This window comes from Stigmatopora argus, chromosome 3, assembly GCF_051989625.1.
Source record: "Stigmatopora argus isolate UIUO_Sarg chromosome 3, RoL_Sarg_1.0, whole genome shotgun sequence".
Taxonomy (NCBI): domain Eukaryota; kingdom Metazoa; phylum Chordata; class Actinopteri; order Syngnathiformes; family Syngnathidae; genus Stigmatopora; species Stigmatopora argus.
Window position 1 is genome coordinate 2475877 of NC_135389.1, and position 20387 is coordinate 2496263.

General features: G+C 42.9%; 1 protein-coding gene across 11 annotated transcripts in view; it reads right to left on the reverse strand.

The window, feature by feature from the left end:
* meak7 (MTOR associated protein, eak-7 homolog) overlaps nt 1-20387 on the reverse strand; it is a 92449-nt gene that overhangs the window by 33345 nt on the left and 38717 nt on the right. For 9 of the 11 annotated variants that reach the window (XR_013299536.1, XM_077595846.1, XM_077595849.1 and 6 more), the window contains 2 exons: nt 12876-12994; nt 4614-4793 (listed from right to left, as the gene is read on the reverse strand). Coding sequence is in view for 8 of the 11 variants with exons in the window: in XM_077595846.1 (XP_077451972.1) it covers nt 4614-4793; nt 12876-12994 (299 nt within the window). In the remaining 3 variants the exon portion in view is untranslated. Of the gene's footprint in view, nt 1-1768; nt 1895-4613; nt 4794-12875; nt 12995-20387 lie in introns of all 11 variants that reach the window. The other 2 variants (XR_013299537.1, XR_013299538.1) reach the window with 1 other exon arrangement.

Below are 20387 nucleotides of genomic sequence, written 5' to 3' on the forward strand. Positions count from 1 at the left end.
CGATCCCATAACAAAGGGCAACGCCTTCGCGGACAAGATTGCTAAACAGGCAGCACAAGGGGAAATAACATTTCTAAACATGGAAGTAAATAGCGAAAATGACCAACAAAAAATGGATGATAAAATACTCATAGAAATGCAACAACAATCACCCAAACAAGAACAAGAACAATGGGAAAAGAAAGGCGCGCGAATAAAAAACCAAATATATATATGACCAGAAGGTAAACCAATCCTACCAAAAAACCTATACAAATGGGCAGCTATTTTGAGCCATGGTAAATCACATGTCTCAAGAGGAGGGATGATAAGAATGTTAAACCAAATATATACAACCTATGGATTTAATAACTATTCAAAAAATTTTTGTAGAACCTGTCTAATATGTGCAAGACACAATGCACAAGGTAACCTTAGACCAAAACGGGGTCAATTCCCAAAACCAGAATATCCATTTCAACACATACATATGGATTATATAGAACTAAATAAGTGTGAAGGTAAAAAATATTGTCTCGTAATAATAGACTCGTATTCAAAATGGGTAGAAATATTTCCGACAAAAGACACCTGATGCCATAACAGTAGCAAAAGCATTATGCAAAGACATAATACCGAGATATGGCATTCCAGAAATAATCTACAGTGATAATGGGACTCATTTCGTAAACCAAATAATTTCAAAAATAGGACAAGCGTTTCACATCAATTTAAAACATCACTGCGCCTATCATCCACAGAGTGCGGGACTGGTGGAAAGAATGAATGGCACCATAAAAAATACTCAGAAAATGTATGGAAGAAACTGGTAGACTCTGGACACAATGCCTAGACTTAGTAAAACTACATATAAACATTACCAGCACAAACGGATTAACCCCGTATGAAACCTTATTTGGCAGACAGTACAGATTACCTTATTTTAAAAATATTTGGGAAACAGATGACGAAAGCAATCTTCAGATTATATGAGAAAAATGCTACAAAAACAAAAAGAATTGACAGAACAAGCTAATGATGATACGCCATCTGTGTCGTTGCAGGAAGACCAATTAGTTGAACCAGGTGACTGGGTCCTGATTAAAAGTATAAAGAAGAAACACTGGCACTCGCCTAAGTGGGAAGGACCCTATCAGGTTTTATTAACCACAGGAACGGCAATTAAAATAGCAGAACGAAATACCTGGATTCACCTGGCACATTGCAAAAGGGTTATCGAGTATGACTAAGTTAACGATTTCAATCATTGTGTTCAACCTAGCCATCGTTATTTGTGTTTTAGTGATCGCGCTGTGGTATCTGCTGTAGTAGCATTGTAATCTTTCACCCGCCTCCGGAGGAAGTCCGACTACAAAGGGGGCTGTAATTTTAGTTTACAGTCATCTCAAACCCGGTGAAGATGTCAACAGCTCCGTTCTGGCATTAGGAAAGATTACAATCTACCAGCATGATATTCACCCGGGTACACAAAATAGGATTGGCGGTGGGAGGAACAATCGGAATAATAATAGTAGTAATTTTATTGTTACATGAAAAGTCACTCAATTTGCAAAAACGAAGGGTAGGACATTACTATCAAAATCCCTCTAGAATACAACGGAAGGTGATAAAGAATCCATGCAAAACGACAGATAGCAAAGATGATACCCATACTTACCAATTGTATTATTGTTACCAAACCAACAGAATTGAGGCAGTAATTACATTTGACCAAAATTTCAAGATAGGGGGATATCGGCTGAATGATTGGAGCGGGTATGATTTTTACTTGGACAGTGCTGGGGCGAAGCAATCGGGTCACTGGTGGGGTGACGTGGCGGCTACAACTGGGAAGTGGTCAAGAGGTTCGTATGGGTTCTCCAAGAGAGGGGCCAGGTGGAAAAAACAGGTAACCCTGACAAGAACAAAAAGCAGTTTGTTGTTAAATTTGAATACCACTCAGGTGCCACTCGGCGAGCCCGAACAATTGAAGGGCTACACAAACAAACATCAATGCCACGGGCTGATGCTCTGTGTCTGGAGAGAACATCAGGAAGACCCATGCGTGCCCATAACGTTCTGTCCAAACGTCACTACCACAATTGTTGAACCTAGCAAAGAAATAACTCCTGGGCCGAAATCAAAGTTTCCAGACATGCCACAAATATACGTTGAACCAGAGGTGGATGATTTGTTTAAATTTGCGACAGGAATTTCTAAATTAGATAACAATTGGCTCCTGATGGCGGAACAAGCCGCTCAAGTAACGCAAGCAGACTGTGTGGTATGTATGGGGGCCAGACCAATGCTACAGGTAATACCCTCAGCATTGAGCTCCACCTGCCTGGTAGACGTGATGAACAAACCAGTACCATCTCAAAATTGTTTGTACTGGGATAGTGTTTTTCCAATGGCGGATGAAGAAAAGGAGAAACCAGTGTTTTCAAAGAAAATAGCACGGGCCAACTTCACGTGCATTAAGAGAATAGGAAAAGGGTTGATTCTGGGACGACTTAATAGTATACAATGTAAACAAGTGGTGACGGTTGATATAACATTCAAACCGGTAGCTCGTAGCGACATCTGGTGGTGGTGTGGTGATAATAGATTGTACGACAGGTTGCCATTCAACACTACTGGCTATTGTGCATCTGTGTCATTGCTCCTGCCTGTTTCCATAACAAAGATGTCTGCTCCTGAGTTGGTCACTGTGGCAGGAAACATCTTGCCTCACCACTGGAATGGCAGAGCCAAGCGGTCCGCTCCTGGATGGGGCGACGGGGACCCAACCTACATCGACAGCATCGGGGTTCCCCGAGGTGTACCAGATGAGTATAAGCTCGCTGACCAAATGGCAGCTGGTTTTGAATCATTCCTGTGTTGGTGGTGTCCTATTAACAAAAATGTGGACAGAATCAACTACATCCATTACAATGTGCAACGACTGGGGAACAGGACGGAGGAAGGGTTTACAGCCATCCATGAACAGTTGTCGGCAACCTCCTTGATGGCCTTCCAGAATAGAATTGCTGTTGACATGCTCCTGGCAGAGAAAGGTGGCGTGTGCTCCATCTTTGGCGACCAATGCTGCACGTTCATCCCAAACAACACAGCAGCTGACGGAAGTTTAACCAAGGCCCTGGAGGGCCTTCGATCCCTCAACAGCAAGATGAAAGAACATTCTGGAATCGACACCTCAATGTGGGGCGAATTTGGTAGCATGTTTGGCATGTGAGCACCACACACATCGGCGGGGTTTTTTCCCCGAGCGTATCCGAGGATAGTGACACATGAGCGGATTGGGTTGGCTGATGCCCCGCTAAAATCCTGAGCTCCATAAATTTTTCTAAGTGTGAGCACCACACACATCAATGGTGTTTTCCCCATGGCCTATCCGAGGATAGTGACACATGGGCGGATATGGGTTGCTGAAGCCCCGCTGAAGTCTCGAGCTCCAGATTTTTTTTTCAAAGTAGGAGCACCACACACATCAACGGTGTTTTCCCCAGTGCCTATCTGACATTTGATGTCGCAAATACAAATACTAGTATTTGTATTTAATCATTAAACGCTGTTTTCGGCTGGATTTGACCGAATTTGAGAGCATTTTGAGCCGTTTGGCGAATGGACGTATATAGACGTTTTTTCGGATACGCTCGGGGAAAAAACCAGCCGATGTGTGTGGTGCTCACACTTAGAAAAAAAATATGGTGCTCAGGATTCCAGCGGGGCATGTGTCACCCCTGTCCGCCCACAGAGCACTGTGCTCGGTGAAAAACCCCTCCGGTGTGTGGGGCTCAAATTTGAAAAATTTCTGGAGCTGCAGAAATTCAGCGGGGCGTCGTCCAACCCAGTCCGCTCACGGTGCACTATTCTCGGATAGGCTCGGGGGGAACCCACGCCGATTTTTAAAGTGCTCAAATTCAGGAAATATATGGAGCTCGATAATGAAACTCAGCACGTGTCATTAAAATCCGCCCACGAAGCACTGTTCCCGGGGAGAAACCCCTCTGATGACCGTAGGGATACAATTTACCTACTCGGTGGGCCGGATTAAAAATCCTAACGGGCCATATATGGCCCACGGGCCGAGGTTGAAAAACTTGTACACAATCCGGGGGCGGGGCGAGCGCGCGAATCCCGTTTCGGCGAAACCTCCGTTCGGCCGAATGAACGTTCGGCGGAACGTCCATTCGGCGACCTGTCCGTCTGTCAAACGTCCGTCGGCGAAACGTTTTTAGGCGAATCATCCGGTCACGTTTGAACCCTGAAATGTGGCAAGAGATTGAAAAGTTCAAGGGGGGTGAATAGTTTTGCCAGGCAAGGCACTGTATGTTTTCATTCAAATTTGGCCAGTTTGCTAACAACAGTCTCTACTTTCACCCAATCCAACAATCTCTTGATTTTTACTTTGAGTTTACAGTACCTATAATGTAAAAAATATTTTGTGCTTTTGATGCTCTGAAATCATGAAATGACCCTCAGTAAGCATTTTGGTTCAATTAGACCGTTTCTTGGTCATGAATATAAATTTTTTGAAAAAAATGTATTTTTTAATTCATAAAGTCATTCATTAAAACATTGTTTCAAGATAATATTTGAAACTATTTGAGTCACGATAATAAAGCTCTTACCTCTTCTGGCTCAGAGGCCTTTCCCACTGCCCATATTTCCATTGAGTCCAAAATAAAGTTCTCGTCCCCTGACAATTGAGGGCTTCCAAAGGTTGTGCACTTTGGCCGTGCACGGCTGTGTCCATGTCCAAAATCACTATCTAACCAGAGCCCGAAGTAACTGTGCTGACCGCCCATGCCCTGAGAAAGAAAGAAAACAGAAAATAAAGACCAAAGCACATTGTAGAAGACACAATATGTTATTCAAGTTTCAAGCAAGAATGTGAACTTTCGTGGCATCTGTTTAGAGGGAATTGTTGGAAATGACACAAGTTAAAGTCTCCACTTATGAAATTACAGACGCTCCCCTACTTACGAACAAGTTACGTTCCGAGCGATTGTTCATAGGTTGAATTTGTTCGTAAGTTGCTCAGTGCTATATTTTGTATTTTAATTTGTGTTTAAGGCCTATATACGTATATTGAAGGTTTATATGAGTGCATTTGTATGTTTAAGGCTTGTATAAGTAACCAGCATTGGTTTGTACTGAAAAAAACATTTAATAAAATGGAGAGAATACATACAGTACTGTATACATACATTAGAGAGAGATTTACTAGAAACTGGCCGAAAGAAGCTATCTAATAACGATTGCAGTTTTCTTCTTTTTTTCATCATAAATGATGCGGTAGCACTGTATGGCATCATTCAATTGATTTGCAAACTTTGTGCAACGTTCAATATTTGGGTCCTGCTGCTCGATCTTTATGTTTATAACTGGTACTGGAATGATTCAAGTTGTAATCCCATGCAACGCTCACCACTTTCTCACGCGCATCAAGCTTCTTTATTATTGCCACTCGTTTCAAATGAAATGGCTTGCCTCTTCCTTGCACCTCCCTCACTAGAAGCCTTTTGCTTTTCACCAACTATATTGAATAATGGATGCACGAGATATTTAATGATAAAAATGAAAAAGGTTCTTTGTGCACTGGAGATACATTCACGCACTTCCGCACTGCAACGAACTGGGCAGAGGAAGGTGGATGCTGGGTGAGCTGAGCTCTCACAGCGCCAGGCGTCGGTATTAGCGGTGGAAAGAAGCACTACTCGGAAAAAGGCGCGCAATACAAAATCGAACTTAAGAACATTTTTCGACATAAACGCAATTTGCAGACATGTTCGTATGTACCGTTGTTCGTAACTTGAATGTTCGTAAGTAGGGGAGCGTCTGTAATTGGTTTCAGAAGTGGTTTTATGAATTTGATTTTTTGTAAGTGGAAGCATATTGGCGACCCAGTGAGCGAGTCGTTAGCGTGCCGGCCTCACTATTCTGGGGTTGAGGGTTCGATCCTAAGTCGCTGCTCACTGTTTGGATTTTGCATGTTCTTCCCAGGCAATGTTCCCTCTAATTTTTCATATGTCTGGGCATACAGACAACCTTCCTGAGCACACAGGACCAGTGTGAGCAACATCATAAATGCTCACTATGGGCACCCACCATATGCAGGTGCATGTCTACTACCAATAAATGATCTAGTCATAATAAAGGGGGTAGGGAACCTTTGGCTCGGGAGCCATATGTAGCTCTTTTGATGGGTGTATATGGCTCTCCGCTAACCTATGTTGTAAAATATGGGAACCGCTGGTGAGAGAGAGAAAGTCCCGAACGCACCAATGGGATCGTCACTGTGTCGCCGACACTATCTCTAGCGCCTTTTTATCATATATTTTTTTCATTACTCTTCTGCATGCATACTCTCATTGATATTCATTGATTATCAACAGTGAAAAAAAATTCTCAAAAGAACACACTTTTTTTTACTTTCAAAGTGGTGAAATGATTAATGAATGCACACATTTCCATTTATTTTTACTTTTAAATTCAGAGTATTCCACTCAAGGAATAATGTTTGAAATGTATCAACCACCGATATAGGGCAACATGCCTTAAGTCACATATGCATACAGCTTAATAGCAAGAATCATTTCATAATGCTGCAAGCGAATGGGAAGCCATCGAGGTGTAGGAAGATAGCTAATGGGAAAGCAACTCCTCCAAAACAATTAAGAAAAAATTATACAGGATAGAGTGTGTATTTACTATATTTTGTTTTTATATTTTATATTTGATTTGAGTATAAAAAGATAGATATCAAAAAATTATATTATGATACATTATATTTGGTTTGAGCCCTCGATGAGTCAGCTATCTATCGAGGTGATGGGGTTTGTGTGTCCCAATGATCACGGCAGACAACTGTGTTTAAACTTCACCAATTGAATGCATAAGAGGCTTAATTTCTGATCACTTATTTGTTGTTCATCAAAACACTGCAAAAAAATGCTGAGAAAAATAGTAAAAAATAGTTTAGCTTGCAATGAACAACTGGTAGTCTTCAAAATGCAATCTTTGTGTTCTAAAAGGTGACTCATCAAACATGATACCTCACTGGTTTAAGGCATTTGTAAACAAAGAAAAGCATCAAAGAATGTGCGACAGATATTCTGTCTATGTGAGGAAAAATCATCAAGTCTGTGTCTTACGCAGTTTCAGGCTCACATTTAGAGTGTTTTTCGTTGAAGATTTCAGAATAAGACCAAATTATGGTCTACAAAAATTATAGTTACTGAGGTTACTTTTGCATGTTTCGGAGGGAGAATATCTTTGGAGTTACTGCCGTTATGAAAAGTCTGATTGTTCAATGACTGAATAGTTTGGCTTCAAACTTGGTAACAGAGCAAGATGACAGTCATTTTGGATCAATTCAATGCTTTTGATGGGCTTTAATCAACAGTGAACAAATGTGGCATTGGGTTTTTACTATTTTCATATTTAAAGCTAAACTAGCTTTCAGTTGTCAAATATGTATTATTTTTTAAATGGGCAGTTTATTTTTTTAAAATTGTAACATTAGTCGTTCGTTGGTTAAAGAGAAAAGGAAAAATTGACAATATCGCATTTTGGCAATGATTCATGAGTGATTTTAATGAAAACTAAAATTTGTCATTGCGACACGCCTAGTGAAGGATTGTTTTTCTCTAGTTTGGTTGTTATACGTTCTAACTTGCTCCTCAGTATGGCTCCTATCTTACATAAACATTGTCTACTCGGTGAGACGAGTCGGTTGCATGAGGAAATCAGCCAGTGCCCTCCTTGGGTAATCTAACTTGGGGTGAGCATAATGCGGAACGACTAAACAATAGAGGGACATGAACATGATAAAGCAGAAATGTGAGAAATTAGATTTAAACAATTAAGCAAATAATAGTTGGCTTTTGTAGAGAAATTAATATATTTTAGGATCGGCTCCAAACACATGAAACTCCCAAGGACGGGAGAGACTTGCAGTGTCTTTAGTGCACACAAGGCATTCCCTGTTCTGTCCTGGGCGGGTGAAATGTACTTTACCATGTGTCATATTGAAGCCTATTAGAATATTTACGGATTGCATCAGCATTGAAGAGTTAATATCAACTGGGTGATATTGCTTTCTACTGCTTTGAAGCCTTACAAGTATGAGCATTCGGTGCGCCTTGTGTATGCACTAAATTCAAAATCCTGTATTAACCCGACTGATTGACTCATTTCTTGCCAACACTACGTGTAGTAAACCTAGTGGATGTCTGTGTTCTTGTGGTCAAATGAGCAGAACCAAAATAATAGCCCGCCGATGTACTCCAAGCTTTACGGTAAACCCATTCAAAAATCCCAGACGAGTGGCGAGGCAGTTTACACAGTTTACTTCCGTGTGCACGTTTAACCCTAAAAATACTCTCAATAGTCAAAGAAACAACACCATATAACTATATAGAGGAAAGGCCTGACGTGAGTGACGACAGGATATGGGTGTGAAAGCTTGTAAGATGGACTCAAGCCATGAATCGAACATGAAAGAGCAGCCAAGGTTGCGAACGTCTTGGGGGCGATGAATGTCGGATGGCAAACATTGTTATACAAAGGCTGGCAGGCAGCGTCGCACATGTCACGTGATGAAATGGAAGGGATTGTGGTTGCCTGGGCTAAAGTGTCGGTGACCACTGTAGTTTGAGCTTTTGCCAACGCTGGAATCACTATTACGGAACAACAAAGCAACATCTCTGACCCTGAGAGTGAAATGGAACCAACCATGTTGGAGGGCCAATTCGCCTACTTGGCCAAACTTTTGGTCGGATACAGAAGATGAGGACTTCGACAGATTTGTAGATGTTTGAATGCTTGGACTTACAGTGGGGCAAGCGAGAGCGACAGTTTACTACAGTGTTTCTTGTTATAATTTTGACGACACAGGGTGAGATCTTGCCCCAGATCGAGGGAGATTATCAGTGGTCTTGTATGTCTTCCATTTTCTAATAATTGCTCCCACAGTTGATTTCTTTACATCAAGCATTTTACCTATTGCAGATTCAGTTTTCCCAGCCTGGTGCAGGTCTACAATTTTGTCTCTGGTGTCCTTCGAAAGCTCTTTGGTCTTGGCCATAGTGGAGTTTGGAGTGTGAGAGACTGCGGTTGTGGACAGGTGTCTTTTATACCTTATATATAGAGTTTAAATAGATGCTATTAATACAGGTAAGGTTACAGGTTAGACCTCATTAGAAGAAGTTAGACCTCTTTGACAGCCAGAAATCTGGCTTGTTTGTAGGTGACCAAATACTTATTTTCCACTCTAATTTGGAAATAAATTCTTTAAAAATCAAACAATGTGATTTTCTGTTTTGTTTTTTTTTCTCCACATTCTGTCTATCATGGTTGAGGTTTACCCATGTTGTTGGCCTCTCTAATCTTTTCAAGTTGGAGAACTTGCACACTTGGTGGTTGACTAAATACTTATTTGCCCAAATGTATATGAGTAAATACGGTAGTTCATAATAATCAGCCTTTAATAAAAGGGCACAAAATAAATAATTTGTGTGCTTGATCACAGAGTAGTGGTAGAAGAACATTATTGTAAGGACACCGGTATAGGGAGATGTAGGTAAGAACGGCATACAGATGCAAAGAAGCAGTACAGTAATACCTTGACATACGAGGAATTTGAGATACGAGTACAATTCTGAGCAAATATTTACCTTGAGATACAAGACACATTTTGAGATATGAGCATAAGAGGCGTGAGAGGCTGCTTATGATTTCGGCAGTCTTTCTCGCCGCATCTCCCTCATGTAAAGATCTCTACAAGCACTGTGCGGAGCGTTGCATTTTGTTCCATGAGTGTTTTACGCGTGACGGAGCTGGCTCGCCAATATGAGAGGAGTTTTTCAACAATAAACACAATCCTGAAGCAGAAGGATGCTATTAAGGATAATCAAACCTTCCAAAGACTAACGATGATTTCCAAGCTGCGCAGTGACATTCATAACGAGATGGAGAGCCTTCTTTTAATATGCATAAAATGATAATTTGCGAAAAAGCCAGGGGAATTTACATGAATTTAAAAGCAAAGCAAAGATCTGAAAAAGGGGAGCCTTCAACACCACCAGAATCTCATTTCATCACATTTTCAGAAACGATTTATCCTCATTAGGGTCGTGGGGGGTGCTGGAGACTATACCAGCTGTCTCCGGGCCAGAGGCGGGGGACACCCTGAACCAGTGGCCAGCCGATCGCAGAGCACAAGGAGACGGACAAGCTCTCGCCCGCCCGCCCTCGCCCGTCGTCGCCCGCTTGCCATTGCTCTGGCCTCTCGCACTCGCCGCTCGCCGCTTGCCACGTGCTCTCGCCCGCCCGCCCTCCAACACCGTCAGGTCATAGGGAAATGCCCGTGCGTATATCATGTTTCAGCAGGGATAGATTTTGTATGCTTGTTATTCATTTTAAGACTAATAAATAATTTTATTATAATTTTCTCTCATGTTTGTGTTTCTCACCAATTTCATACAAAATTGGGACACTGACCAATTTTAAAGGGTTTAGTTGGTAGTTGTGTGAAGACCGTGGAATGAGTTATAGAATTTAAGTATAAAGCACGGCTCAACTTACGAAATTTTCAAGTTACAAAAAAAGTTCTGGAACCAATTAATTTCGTAAGTAGAGGTACGACTGTATATGAACTTTCACTCTAAAGCCACCATGATGCATTAGTATAATGCATGTGATTGGAACAAGGTGTCAGAAGCGGCCCATTTGTCCCTCCTGGCGTGCCGTCAGGGCAGAGCGGCTGCGGTCAATCTGCTGATTACTTCCTGTTTTGGTATTTAAACATGAATGAGTCCTAGTATCATTGTCGGATCGTTCCTGCATGCGTCCTGCATGCTGCTGCATATTCCTGCATGCTCTCGTTTTGGTTCCAAGCCTTTGTTGTTTTGTAAAGCCCTTTTGAGTTATTAAAGAGGTTTTTTTGAAGCTAATATCTCGTCAAATCCTACTTCCCCGTGCCTGGGTCCAAATCCATTCCCGATCGTGCCACGACGACGCGCCGCAATCGTAACAGAACGATCCGACCATCATGGACCCAGCGGGAAGCCACCCACGCTCGCGCCGACGCTCTCATCGACGCCAGCCACCCTTCTCGAAGCCCCCCGACCACATGGATTTAACGGTAAGCTCCCCAAGATCTTTTAGTGAGTTTAAAATGAACACGTTGTGGAGGCACCTCAGAGACGTTCTGGCAGCGGAGGAATCCCGACTAGGAGGTAATTCTGAGCCTCCATCCACCTTTAAACTTACCCTTTGCTCAGCCCGTCGCACTGGGCTACCAGCACAGCTAAGTCATAATATCCAAGTTCCTCACTCGATTTCGCCCGTCCAAGTTCCTCGCCCCTCCAGACACCTCGCCCGACCACGCCTGTCCAGACCACACCGTTCCAAGCTTCCCAAATTCCCGTGCCAAAGCCACACAAAATACTCCCTTTGCCACCTGGGCCGCCAGTCGCACCCGTGCCAAAGCCACGAACCAGGCTTCCGGTGCCGGCTGGCCCACCAAGTTTATGCCCGCCAAGTTCCTGCCTGCCAAGTTCCAGCCTAACAAGTTCCAGCCTGCCAAGTTCCAGCCTGCCAAGTTCCCACACGCCATCCCTGCCTGCTTTTCGCTTTTCATGGACATCCGGCATTAGGGCGTCTAGAATCTGTCCCTTAGAGGGGAGGTACTGTCAGGAGCGGCCCGTTTGTCCCTCCTGGCGTGCCGTCAGGGCAGAGCGGCTGCGGTCAATCTGCTGATTACTTCCTGTTTTGGTATTTAAACATAAATGAGTCCTAGTATCATTGTCGGATCATTCCTGCATGCGTCCTGCATGCTGCTGCATATTCCTGCATGCTCCCGTTTTGGTTCCAAGCCTTTGTTGTTTTGTAACGCCCTTTTGAGTTATTAAATATGTTGTTTTGAAACTAATACCTCGTCACATCCTACTTCCCCGCGCCTGGGTCCAAATCCATTCCCGTTCGTGCCACAACGACGCGGCGCGATTGTAACACAAGGGTCCAAATGAGTGGTACCTTAGCTTGACTTTCCAAGTGGAGGGTGACTACACCACAGTAACTTTTCAGCGATACCAGACTTTAAATGTAAGGAGAAAAGGCATTTTTGTAGGATATCCACACAGACAGATTTTTCACTTGCACCACAAACTTTGAAAAGAACAAGTAAGGAGTTTTCCCATAATCTGAAGCAAACCTTGCAGCTTTGGTGTTGGTCTTCCTTTACTTGACAATACAGATTTGCAAAACTTTTCAATTTGGAAATGTACTGTTCCATTTTGAAGGATTGTAAATAAAATAGGACCAGGTTCAAGAGTGAAGAAGGCTGCGCTTCAGTTCACGGGGTATCATAGGCTTATCGGGCACGAATGATAGGTACCCTCTGCTGCAAGTCAGGCATTTTTTTTGCCTCACTGAGTCAGTTATTTACTGCCATTTTATAATTATTTCGCAAATCTAAATAAACCAGAAAAAAATTGTATTAACATTTTTTGTTCAACGACCAACTTTCAACTTTAAAATGTCATGCAGATACGGTAAACTGCTAACCAAGGTTATGGAAAATAATGTTAATAAAATAAGTGCCACGTTAAATTTACCCTTGTTCTTCAAAGGACAGCCAAAATATGTCTTCAATTAAATATGAGCAAGGCACTTATATTTAACTTTTAACAAACTTTTATTAAAGAATTCTAATCTGACCAAAAAGAAGTAAGGAGCAATTGGAATGTTGTTAACGGAATGGGTTAAGTACAGTCTAGCAGTCAAGTACAGTTACCACAGTCTACAGATCTAATGAACTAAAAGTAAATGTTGTATATGCCAGAGTACAGATTAAGTTTTAGAAAAACTTTGTCAATTCTTCTCACCAGTCCGTTGGGCATGGTATGCTGATTCTGGTTGAGGTACATGAAGTGTTGGTTGTAACCTGTCGCTGAATAAACACTTAATCTGGGGAAAACTGAAAACAGGAAACATCTGGAGTCACCTGCAGAAGGACCCACAAAGAGAGTCAAAGCATAAACACAATATAAAGATACAGCAGAGGGGCCAAAGGATAACTATTTCAACTACTGCACTTTCGGGTTGTCCCGTTGATTCACAGCGAATCAACACTTTCCATTTCAACCGGTCCTATTCTACACCAACCACTTTTATGTTCTCCCTCACTACATTCATGTATCTTCTCCTAGGTCGACCTCTTGCCCTGTTCCCTGGCAGTTCCGCCGTCCACATCCTTCTACCAATCTAGTCCTCTCTTCTGGACACACCCAAACCATCGAAGTCTGGGCTTTTTAAATTTGACTCAAAAATGTCAAACCTGAACTTTCCCTCTTATTGTCTCTTTTCTAATATTATACAACCTGGTTACTCCAAAGCAGAGCCTCAGCATCCTCATCTTCCCCATTTCTAGTTCCAAATCCTATGTTTTTCAAAGAGATACTGTCTCTAGGCCATATTTCATGGCTGGACTTACCACTGTCCTGTAAACCTTTCCCTTCACCGTTGGTGACATTCTTCTATCACATAACACACCTGATAATTTTCTCCAGCTGTTCATCCTGCCTGTTCTTCACTTCCTTTCCACATTTTCCATCAGCCTGGACTGTTGACCATAAGAACTTCAAGTCCTTTACCTTCCTTAAATCTACTCCTTGTAACTTCACTGTTATATCTGGGACCTTCTGAGACCACTGCTGTAGTACAACTGTCATACATCCCCTGAACTACTCTGAAATACTCTGTTACTCCAGACTTACACATGCAGACCACAGTTCCTCTCTATTTACCCTTTAACAGGCTTTCTCAAGATCTACAAAGCCACAACGCAGCTCCTTCTGATCTTCCCAGTATCTGTCTATTGGTAGCCTCAACACATAGTATTCTTGTTTGGAATAAAGCCATACTGCTGATTACAAATATGTAATTCTGTCCTTAGTCTAGACCAGGGGTCTCAAACTTGCGGCCCGCGGGCCAACTGCGGCCCTCGGGACGATAATTTGCGGCCCCCGTCTTAATATGAAAGATTAATGTTCGTGCGGCCCGCAAAATTGATATTAATGACACTTGTGTTCGGAGCAATGTTCCCTCTAAGCTGCACGCGTGCGCAATTGGCCACTACTCTCGTCTTCTCTGCGCAGTAGCAATCATATGGCACGCAGTAAAAAAAAAAATCGATTTTTTTTTTTTTAATTTTTTTTTTTTTTTTAATTTTTTTTTTTTTTTTTTTTACCCCTTTCCCCATGATGGCGCCGTTTAAGTGGCAGCCAGTGGCAGTAGCTCTGTCCACTCATGTTTTTCGTGTTTTACAGCATGTTTTACATGAAAAATTAGAGGGAACATTGACATGCACCTGCTTGTGGCAGGTGTGATACTGGTGTGCCCATAGCGAGCAATGATGATGTCGTGACCGGATGATTCGCCTAAAGACGTTTCGCCGACGGACGTTTGACAGACGGACAGGTCGTACTAGTATTTGTTAGTTTAATGATTAAATACAAATACTAGTATTTGTATTTAATCATTAAACGCTGGTTTCAGCTGGATTTGACCGAATTTGAGAGCATTTTGAGCCGTTTGGCGAATGGACGTCTATAGACGTTTTTTTGCCTCCATCGCGATATCATCCAGTATTTGTATTTAATCATTAAATGCTGTTTTAGGATGGATTTGACCCGATTGCTGTCATTTTACGGCTCGGTTCTGCTACATCTGCCTGCCCAAGAGTGCTTATTCCCGGACTGCCATGCCCGCCCAAGAGTGCTTATTCCCGGGCTGACATTGATGGTAGACGAACATTGATTTTTACTATAATTTGGACAACACCGGCGGCGGGCCGGATTAAAAATCCTAACGGGCCGTATATGGCCCGCGGGCCGAGGTTGAAAAACTTGTACACACACGATCCGGCGGGGCAAGCGTTCGAATCCCGTTTCGGCGAAACCTCCGTTCGGCCGAATGAACGTTCGGTGGAAGGTCCATTCGGCGACCTGCCCGTCTGTCAAACGTCCGTCGGCGAAACGTCTTTAGGCGAATCATCCGAGTACCGATGATGTCGCTCACACTGGTACTCAGTGCGCTCAGGGAGGTTGTCTTTCTGCTCAGACCAACAAAAAATTAGAGGGAACTTTGGTTCGGAGCTGAATGAACCAATCACGGTGAGGTATACGGCTCTGGAGGGCGGGACATCGGCCGGGCTGTCCAGTGCCTCGCTCACTCACTCATTCATTCCTCCAATCAGCTGGGCGGAGGAGAAGCCGTGAGGCCGATCACTCCGCTCGGCGCGCACACTCCTCCGCTGCTCTCAGCATAGAACTGAATGAGGCGCTATGATCCGTGATCCAGCCTGTGTCAGTGTCTGTAGCCATCTCCGCGATTGAAACGGAGAGCGAAAGTGCACATGCGCCACAAACCCGCGCGACTGAATGTGAAAGATCAACCCGAGACTCATTCCAAGTGGAAAAACATATTACAGAGCCCCAGAGATGTCTCTTTCAAAGCCTGCCGTGAAGAGAAAGGTCGGTGATGAGCACAGACAGTTTCAAGAAAAGTGGGGAGTGCAATATTTCTTTGTTGAACACAGGGGCACCCCGACGTGTCCCATTTACACTGAAAAAGTTGCGGTGCACAAGGAATACAATTTGAAACGTAATTGTACTACGAGACATGCTGAGGAGTACGAAAAATACCAGGGAGATGAGAGAGCCAACCAGGTTGCCAGTCTTAAAACACGTCTTCTGAGGCAACAGGATTTCTTCAAGAAGGCTACCAAAGACAGTAATGCAGCAGTCAAAGCTAGCTACGCCGTTTGTGAGTTGATTGATCCTGTGCTAAGTGATCCCAAATGGCTCATGGACTTAGCTTTTCTTGTTGATATCACACATGAGATTAATGTACTGAACAAGAAGCTACAAGGCCAGGGGCAACTTGTCAGTGCTGCCTATGACAACGTGAGAGCATTCTGCCCTAAACTTGTGTTATGGAAAGCCCAGCTCTCTCAGACAAACCTTTGCCATTTCCCAGCATGCAAGGCTCTCGTGGATGCAGGCACACCATTCAGTGGTGAGAAGTATGTTGAGGCCATTTCGAAGCTACAGGAGGAATTTGATCACAGATTTGCAGACTTCAAGACACACAAAGCCACATTTCAAATTTTTGCGGACCCCTTCTCCTTTGATGTGCAAGATGCCCCTCCTGAGCTTCAAATGGAGCTCATTGACCTGCAGTGCAACTCTGCACTCAAAGCCAAGTTCAGGGAGGTGAGTGGAGAAGCAGACAAGCTTGGGCAATTTTTGAGAGAGTTGACCCCCAGCTTCCCTGAACTTTCCCGAAGGTTCAAGCGGACCATGTGCCTTTTTGGGAGCACATACTTGTGTGAGAAGCTCTTCTCCACCTTGAACTTCAATAAGTCCAAGTACAGGTCCAGACTTACTGATGAGCATCTTCAAGCTCTACTGAGGGTCTCCACTGCTTCCTCCCTCAAGCCAAATGTGACTATGTGAGAAGAAGCGCTGCCAGGTCTCTAGCAGCAAGGAGTAGGCAAGAGAAGCCGTGTTCAGAATATTTCATGTTCAATGTTCCATTCAAGTTCAGAAAGTTAAAGGTTAAAGAGCTGTTAATACAGACATTTGAAACGGAATAAAAATAATTCATTTTCTCTACTTAGCCAGCCAGTGTATATCTACTGTATGCTCATTAGTATTATTTGGTTTTGTATTACTGATTGATTTATTTTTTATTCATCTTTAAGTTAATTTATTTAATTCATTATTTTTTGTTAAAAAATAAAGATATTTGATAACGTTGGAATGTTTTATCAGTGCTTTTCTTGTGGAAATCCTGATGCGGCCCAGTCTCACACAGACTCGGCCTCTAGCGGCCCCCAGGTAAATTGAGTTCGAGACCCCTGGTCTAGACTTATCAACTCTTCCTAAAAATGTCATTGCATGAAATTGTATTAGGTTTATTCCCCTATAGTTTCCACAACTCTGTAAGCCTCCCTTCATAAAGATGGGAACCAATACACTTCTCCATTCCTCTGGCATCTTCCTTTCTAGGATTGCATTAAACAATTCTGTTAAAAACTTTACAGCTACCTCTGCTAAAAACTTGAATACCTCCACGGGCATGTCATCTGGGACAGCTGCCGTTTCATTCTTCATGGTCTTCTTTGTATAACTTGAATTTTGCCAATCTTTGACACTTCCTGGTCCACCACAATTGCCTCTACTACACGTTGTTCTCTCTTAATCTCCTTATTCATGATTAACTCAAAAAATATTCCTTGTACACCAGATGGCCTCGGTCAACCACTTACCATCTCTTTCACTTTGTCGGGCCAGCCTGTACAGAGCCTTCTCTCCCTCTTTGCTGTTCAGCCTGGCATACAGGTCGTCATATGGTGCCTGTTTGCCTTAAATCTCATCTCCCTGTACCTTTATGTACTCACGCCTGTCCTTTCAATGTCCCACTTCTTCTTAGCCAATCTATTTTCCTGAATACACTTCTGCATTTCTTTGTTCCACCGCCAGGCCTCCCTATCTTCCTTGATTTCTGAAGACACCACCCAGTACTCTCCTACCTGTCTCCCTGATCTGCTTAGCTGTTGTATTCCAGTTTTCTGGGAGCCCCGATTGTCCACCCATAGCCTGCCTCACCTCTTCATTTAAAGCCAAATCACACTCTTCATTCTTCAGCCTCCACCATTGTCTTCTGCTCTGCCTCCATCATCTTCATCTTCTTCACTATTCTTACACAAAACTAGCCTACAGTGCCGTGAAAAAGTATTTGTCCCCTTCCTGATTCCTGTATTTTTTGGGGGCATATTTCACACACAAAGGTTTCAGATCATCAAACCAATTTTAGTATGACACAGAGACAACCCAAGGCAGAAAAAAATACAAACTTGTCTGGCCCTCTGTGAAAAAGTAATTGCCCCCTGAACCTAATAACGGGTTGTGCCACCTTTGGCAGCAATGACTGAAATCAAGCATTTACGATAATTTGTGATGAGTCTTTCACAACGCTTTGGAGGAATTTTGGCCCACTCTTCTGTGTAGAATTGTTTCAATATATTAGAGGGTTTTCTAGCATGAACAGCCCATTTCAGATCACACCAGCACAGCATTTCAAAAGGATTTAAATCTTGACTTTGATGTGGCCACTCCAAAATCTTAACTTTGCTTCTTTTGGGCCATTCAGAGGTGGACCAGCGCTGGAATTTGAGTGCACGGACTGAGACATTCTCCTTCAAAATTTGCTGGTAGACAGCAGAATTCATTCTTCCATCAATTACAGCACCCTGGTCCTGAGGCAGCAGGGCAGCCCCAGACCATCACATTGCCACCACCATGCTATCTATCATGTTCTTTTGATGGAATGCTGTGCCAATTTAACAGACCACACAACTTCCAATAAGTTCAACTTTTCACTCATCAGTCCACAGAATGTTCTTCCAAAACTGTGGAGGACCATCAAGATGTTTTTTTGGCAAACGTAAGAGGAGCCTTTACATTATTTTTGGACCTCAATGGTTTTCGCCTTGGAAGTCTCCCATGGATGCCAGTTTTTGTTATAGTAGTGTTTTTCTAGGTCTCTTTGTGACCTCCAGGATGAGCCGTTGTCGCACTCTTGGAGTAATTTTAGGTGGTCGACCACTCCGGGAAAGATTTGCCACTGTTCTCAGTTCTCTCTATTTGTGGATAATGGCTCTGACAGTTGTGTGCTAAAGCCCCCAGGCCTTGGAAATGGCTTTGTAATCTTTTCCATCACTTTTTTTCCTATTTCTTCTTGAATTTCTTTGGACCGTGGAAAGATGCCCTGATTGTGTAGCATACCTCACTTTGTCTGACACATTCTATTTAAGTGTTTTCTTGATTCAAGACATGTGGTGGTAATCAGGTGTGGGTGGCCTGTGAAATTGAACTCAGCTTTCCTATAATTGTGATAAGTCACAGTTATTTTGTGATTTAACAAAGGGGAATTACTTTTTCATAGAGGGCCAGCAAGTTTGTATTTTTTTCTTCCTTGGTAAATGAAATTGTCATTTAGAAACTGCATTTTCTGTTTCCTTGGGTTGTCTGTGCCATACGAAAATTGACTTGATGGGCTGAAACCTGTGTGTGTGAGATATATTTGCAAAAAACACAGAAATCAGGAAGGGGGGAAATCTTTTTCACGGCACTGTATGTTGGCTGGCTACACTCTCTCCTACCATGAAGACTTACAGTCACCAACCTCCTTTCAGCGGCTCTATCAACGCAAAATGTCTACCTGTGTGCTCCTCCCTCCATTTCTATATACCGTATTTACTCGCATATAAGCCGCACCCTGAAAGTTGCCTTGAAATGTTTTAATTTTAGAATTTCTCGCGTGTAAGCCGCCACCCTATTCCCAATTTGCACCTCCATATTCATGGCTTTAATAGGGAGTACAAATGTGTTACTTTGAGGGAAAATCATCACAAGTGGTATTTCTGAGATACTGTATGAATCAAAAGCACATTATTAGGGTCAATATCATCAGGAAGTTAATATGCTATGCAAAATATAAAGTTATTTAATTTGAAAAAAGAAATAAGTCTATCTTGATGAGAACCTGATGCTTTCTAACTACAGAAATTACAATTTTCTTACCAGAAGTTTAAGATGTTGTGGCAGCCATATTGCTTCTAAAGTCAAAATATCTTAATTCTTTCGATGGTTCATATTACTCCAATAGTTGTCATAGTAAGTCATTCCAGAACTATTACTCCTCTTACTCACTTCCTACCTGCGGAGCATACCGTCTCCACCCTGTATTCGGATAATAATAATAATAGGATATAGGCCCTGTCGTCATCATCAACAACAAAAGCCTAATTGTCATCACACCCAGAAACTGCGTATGACGAAATTGGTAAACATTCTCATTACCCAAATTAAACAATCCCACGGGGGAAAATACACTCATTCCTCCAACACTTTGTTTTCACGTGGACACACAACACAATTGAACACAATCTTTTTCCTCATTATCATGTCCAACACCTCTCAGTTGTGATCGTGGGCTATTGACCTGTCTGAGATTTTGGCGAGGCCTGTGACGAAGCTGACAGCAATGAAGGACCAAGGGCACTTAGGGATCGGCAATGGGCGGAGTAGACCAGAAGTGGGCTTGGTGGAGGAAATACTGTGGGCACACACGTGGCAGGGGGACACAAATGAGTGGGAATCCTCCCTCATTGTCGGCCACCAGAAGCTTTGGTTCAACACTGCCAGCGTGCAAGATGTGTGGGGCCATTGCAGTACCCTGGAACGAACCAAGGTTGGTTCATGAACTCCATATAAGTTCTTCTGTGTACCTGCTCTGGGGTCAGGCTCCACATCTTGGGCCCCCAGGAC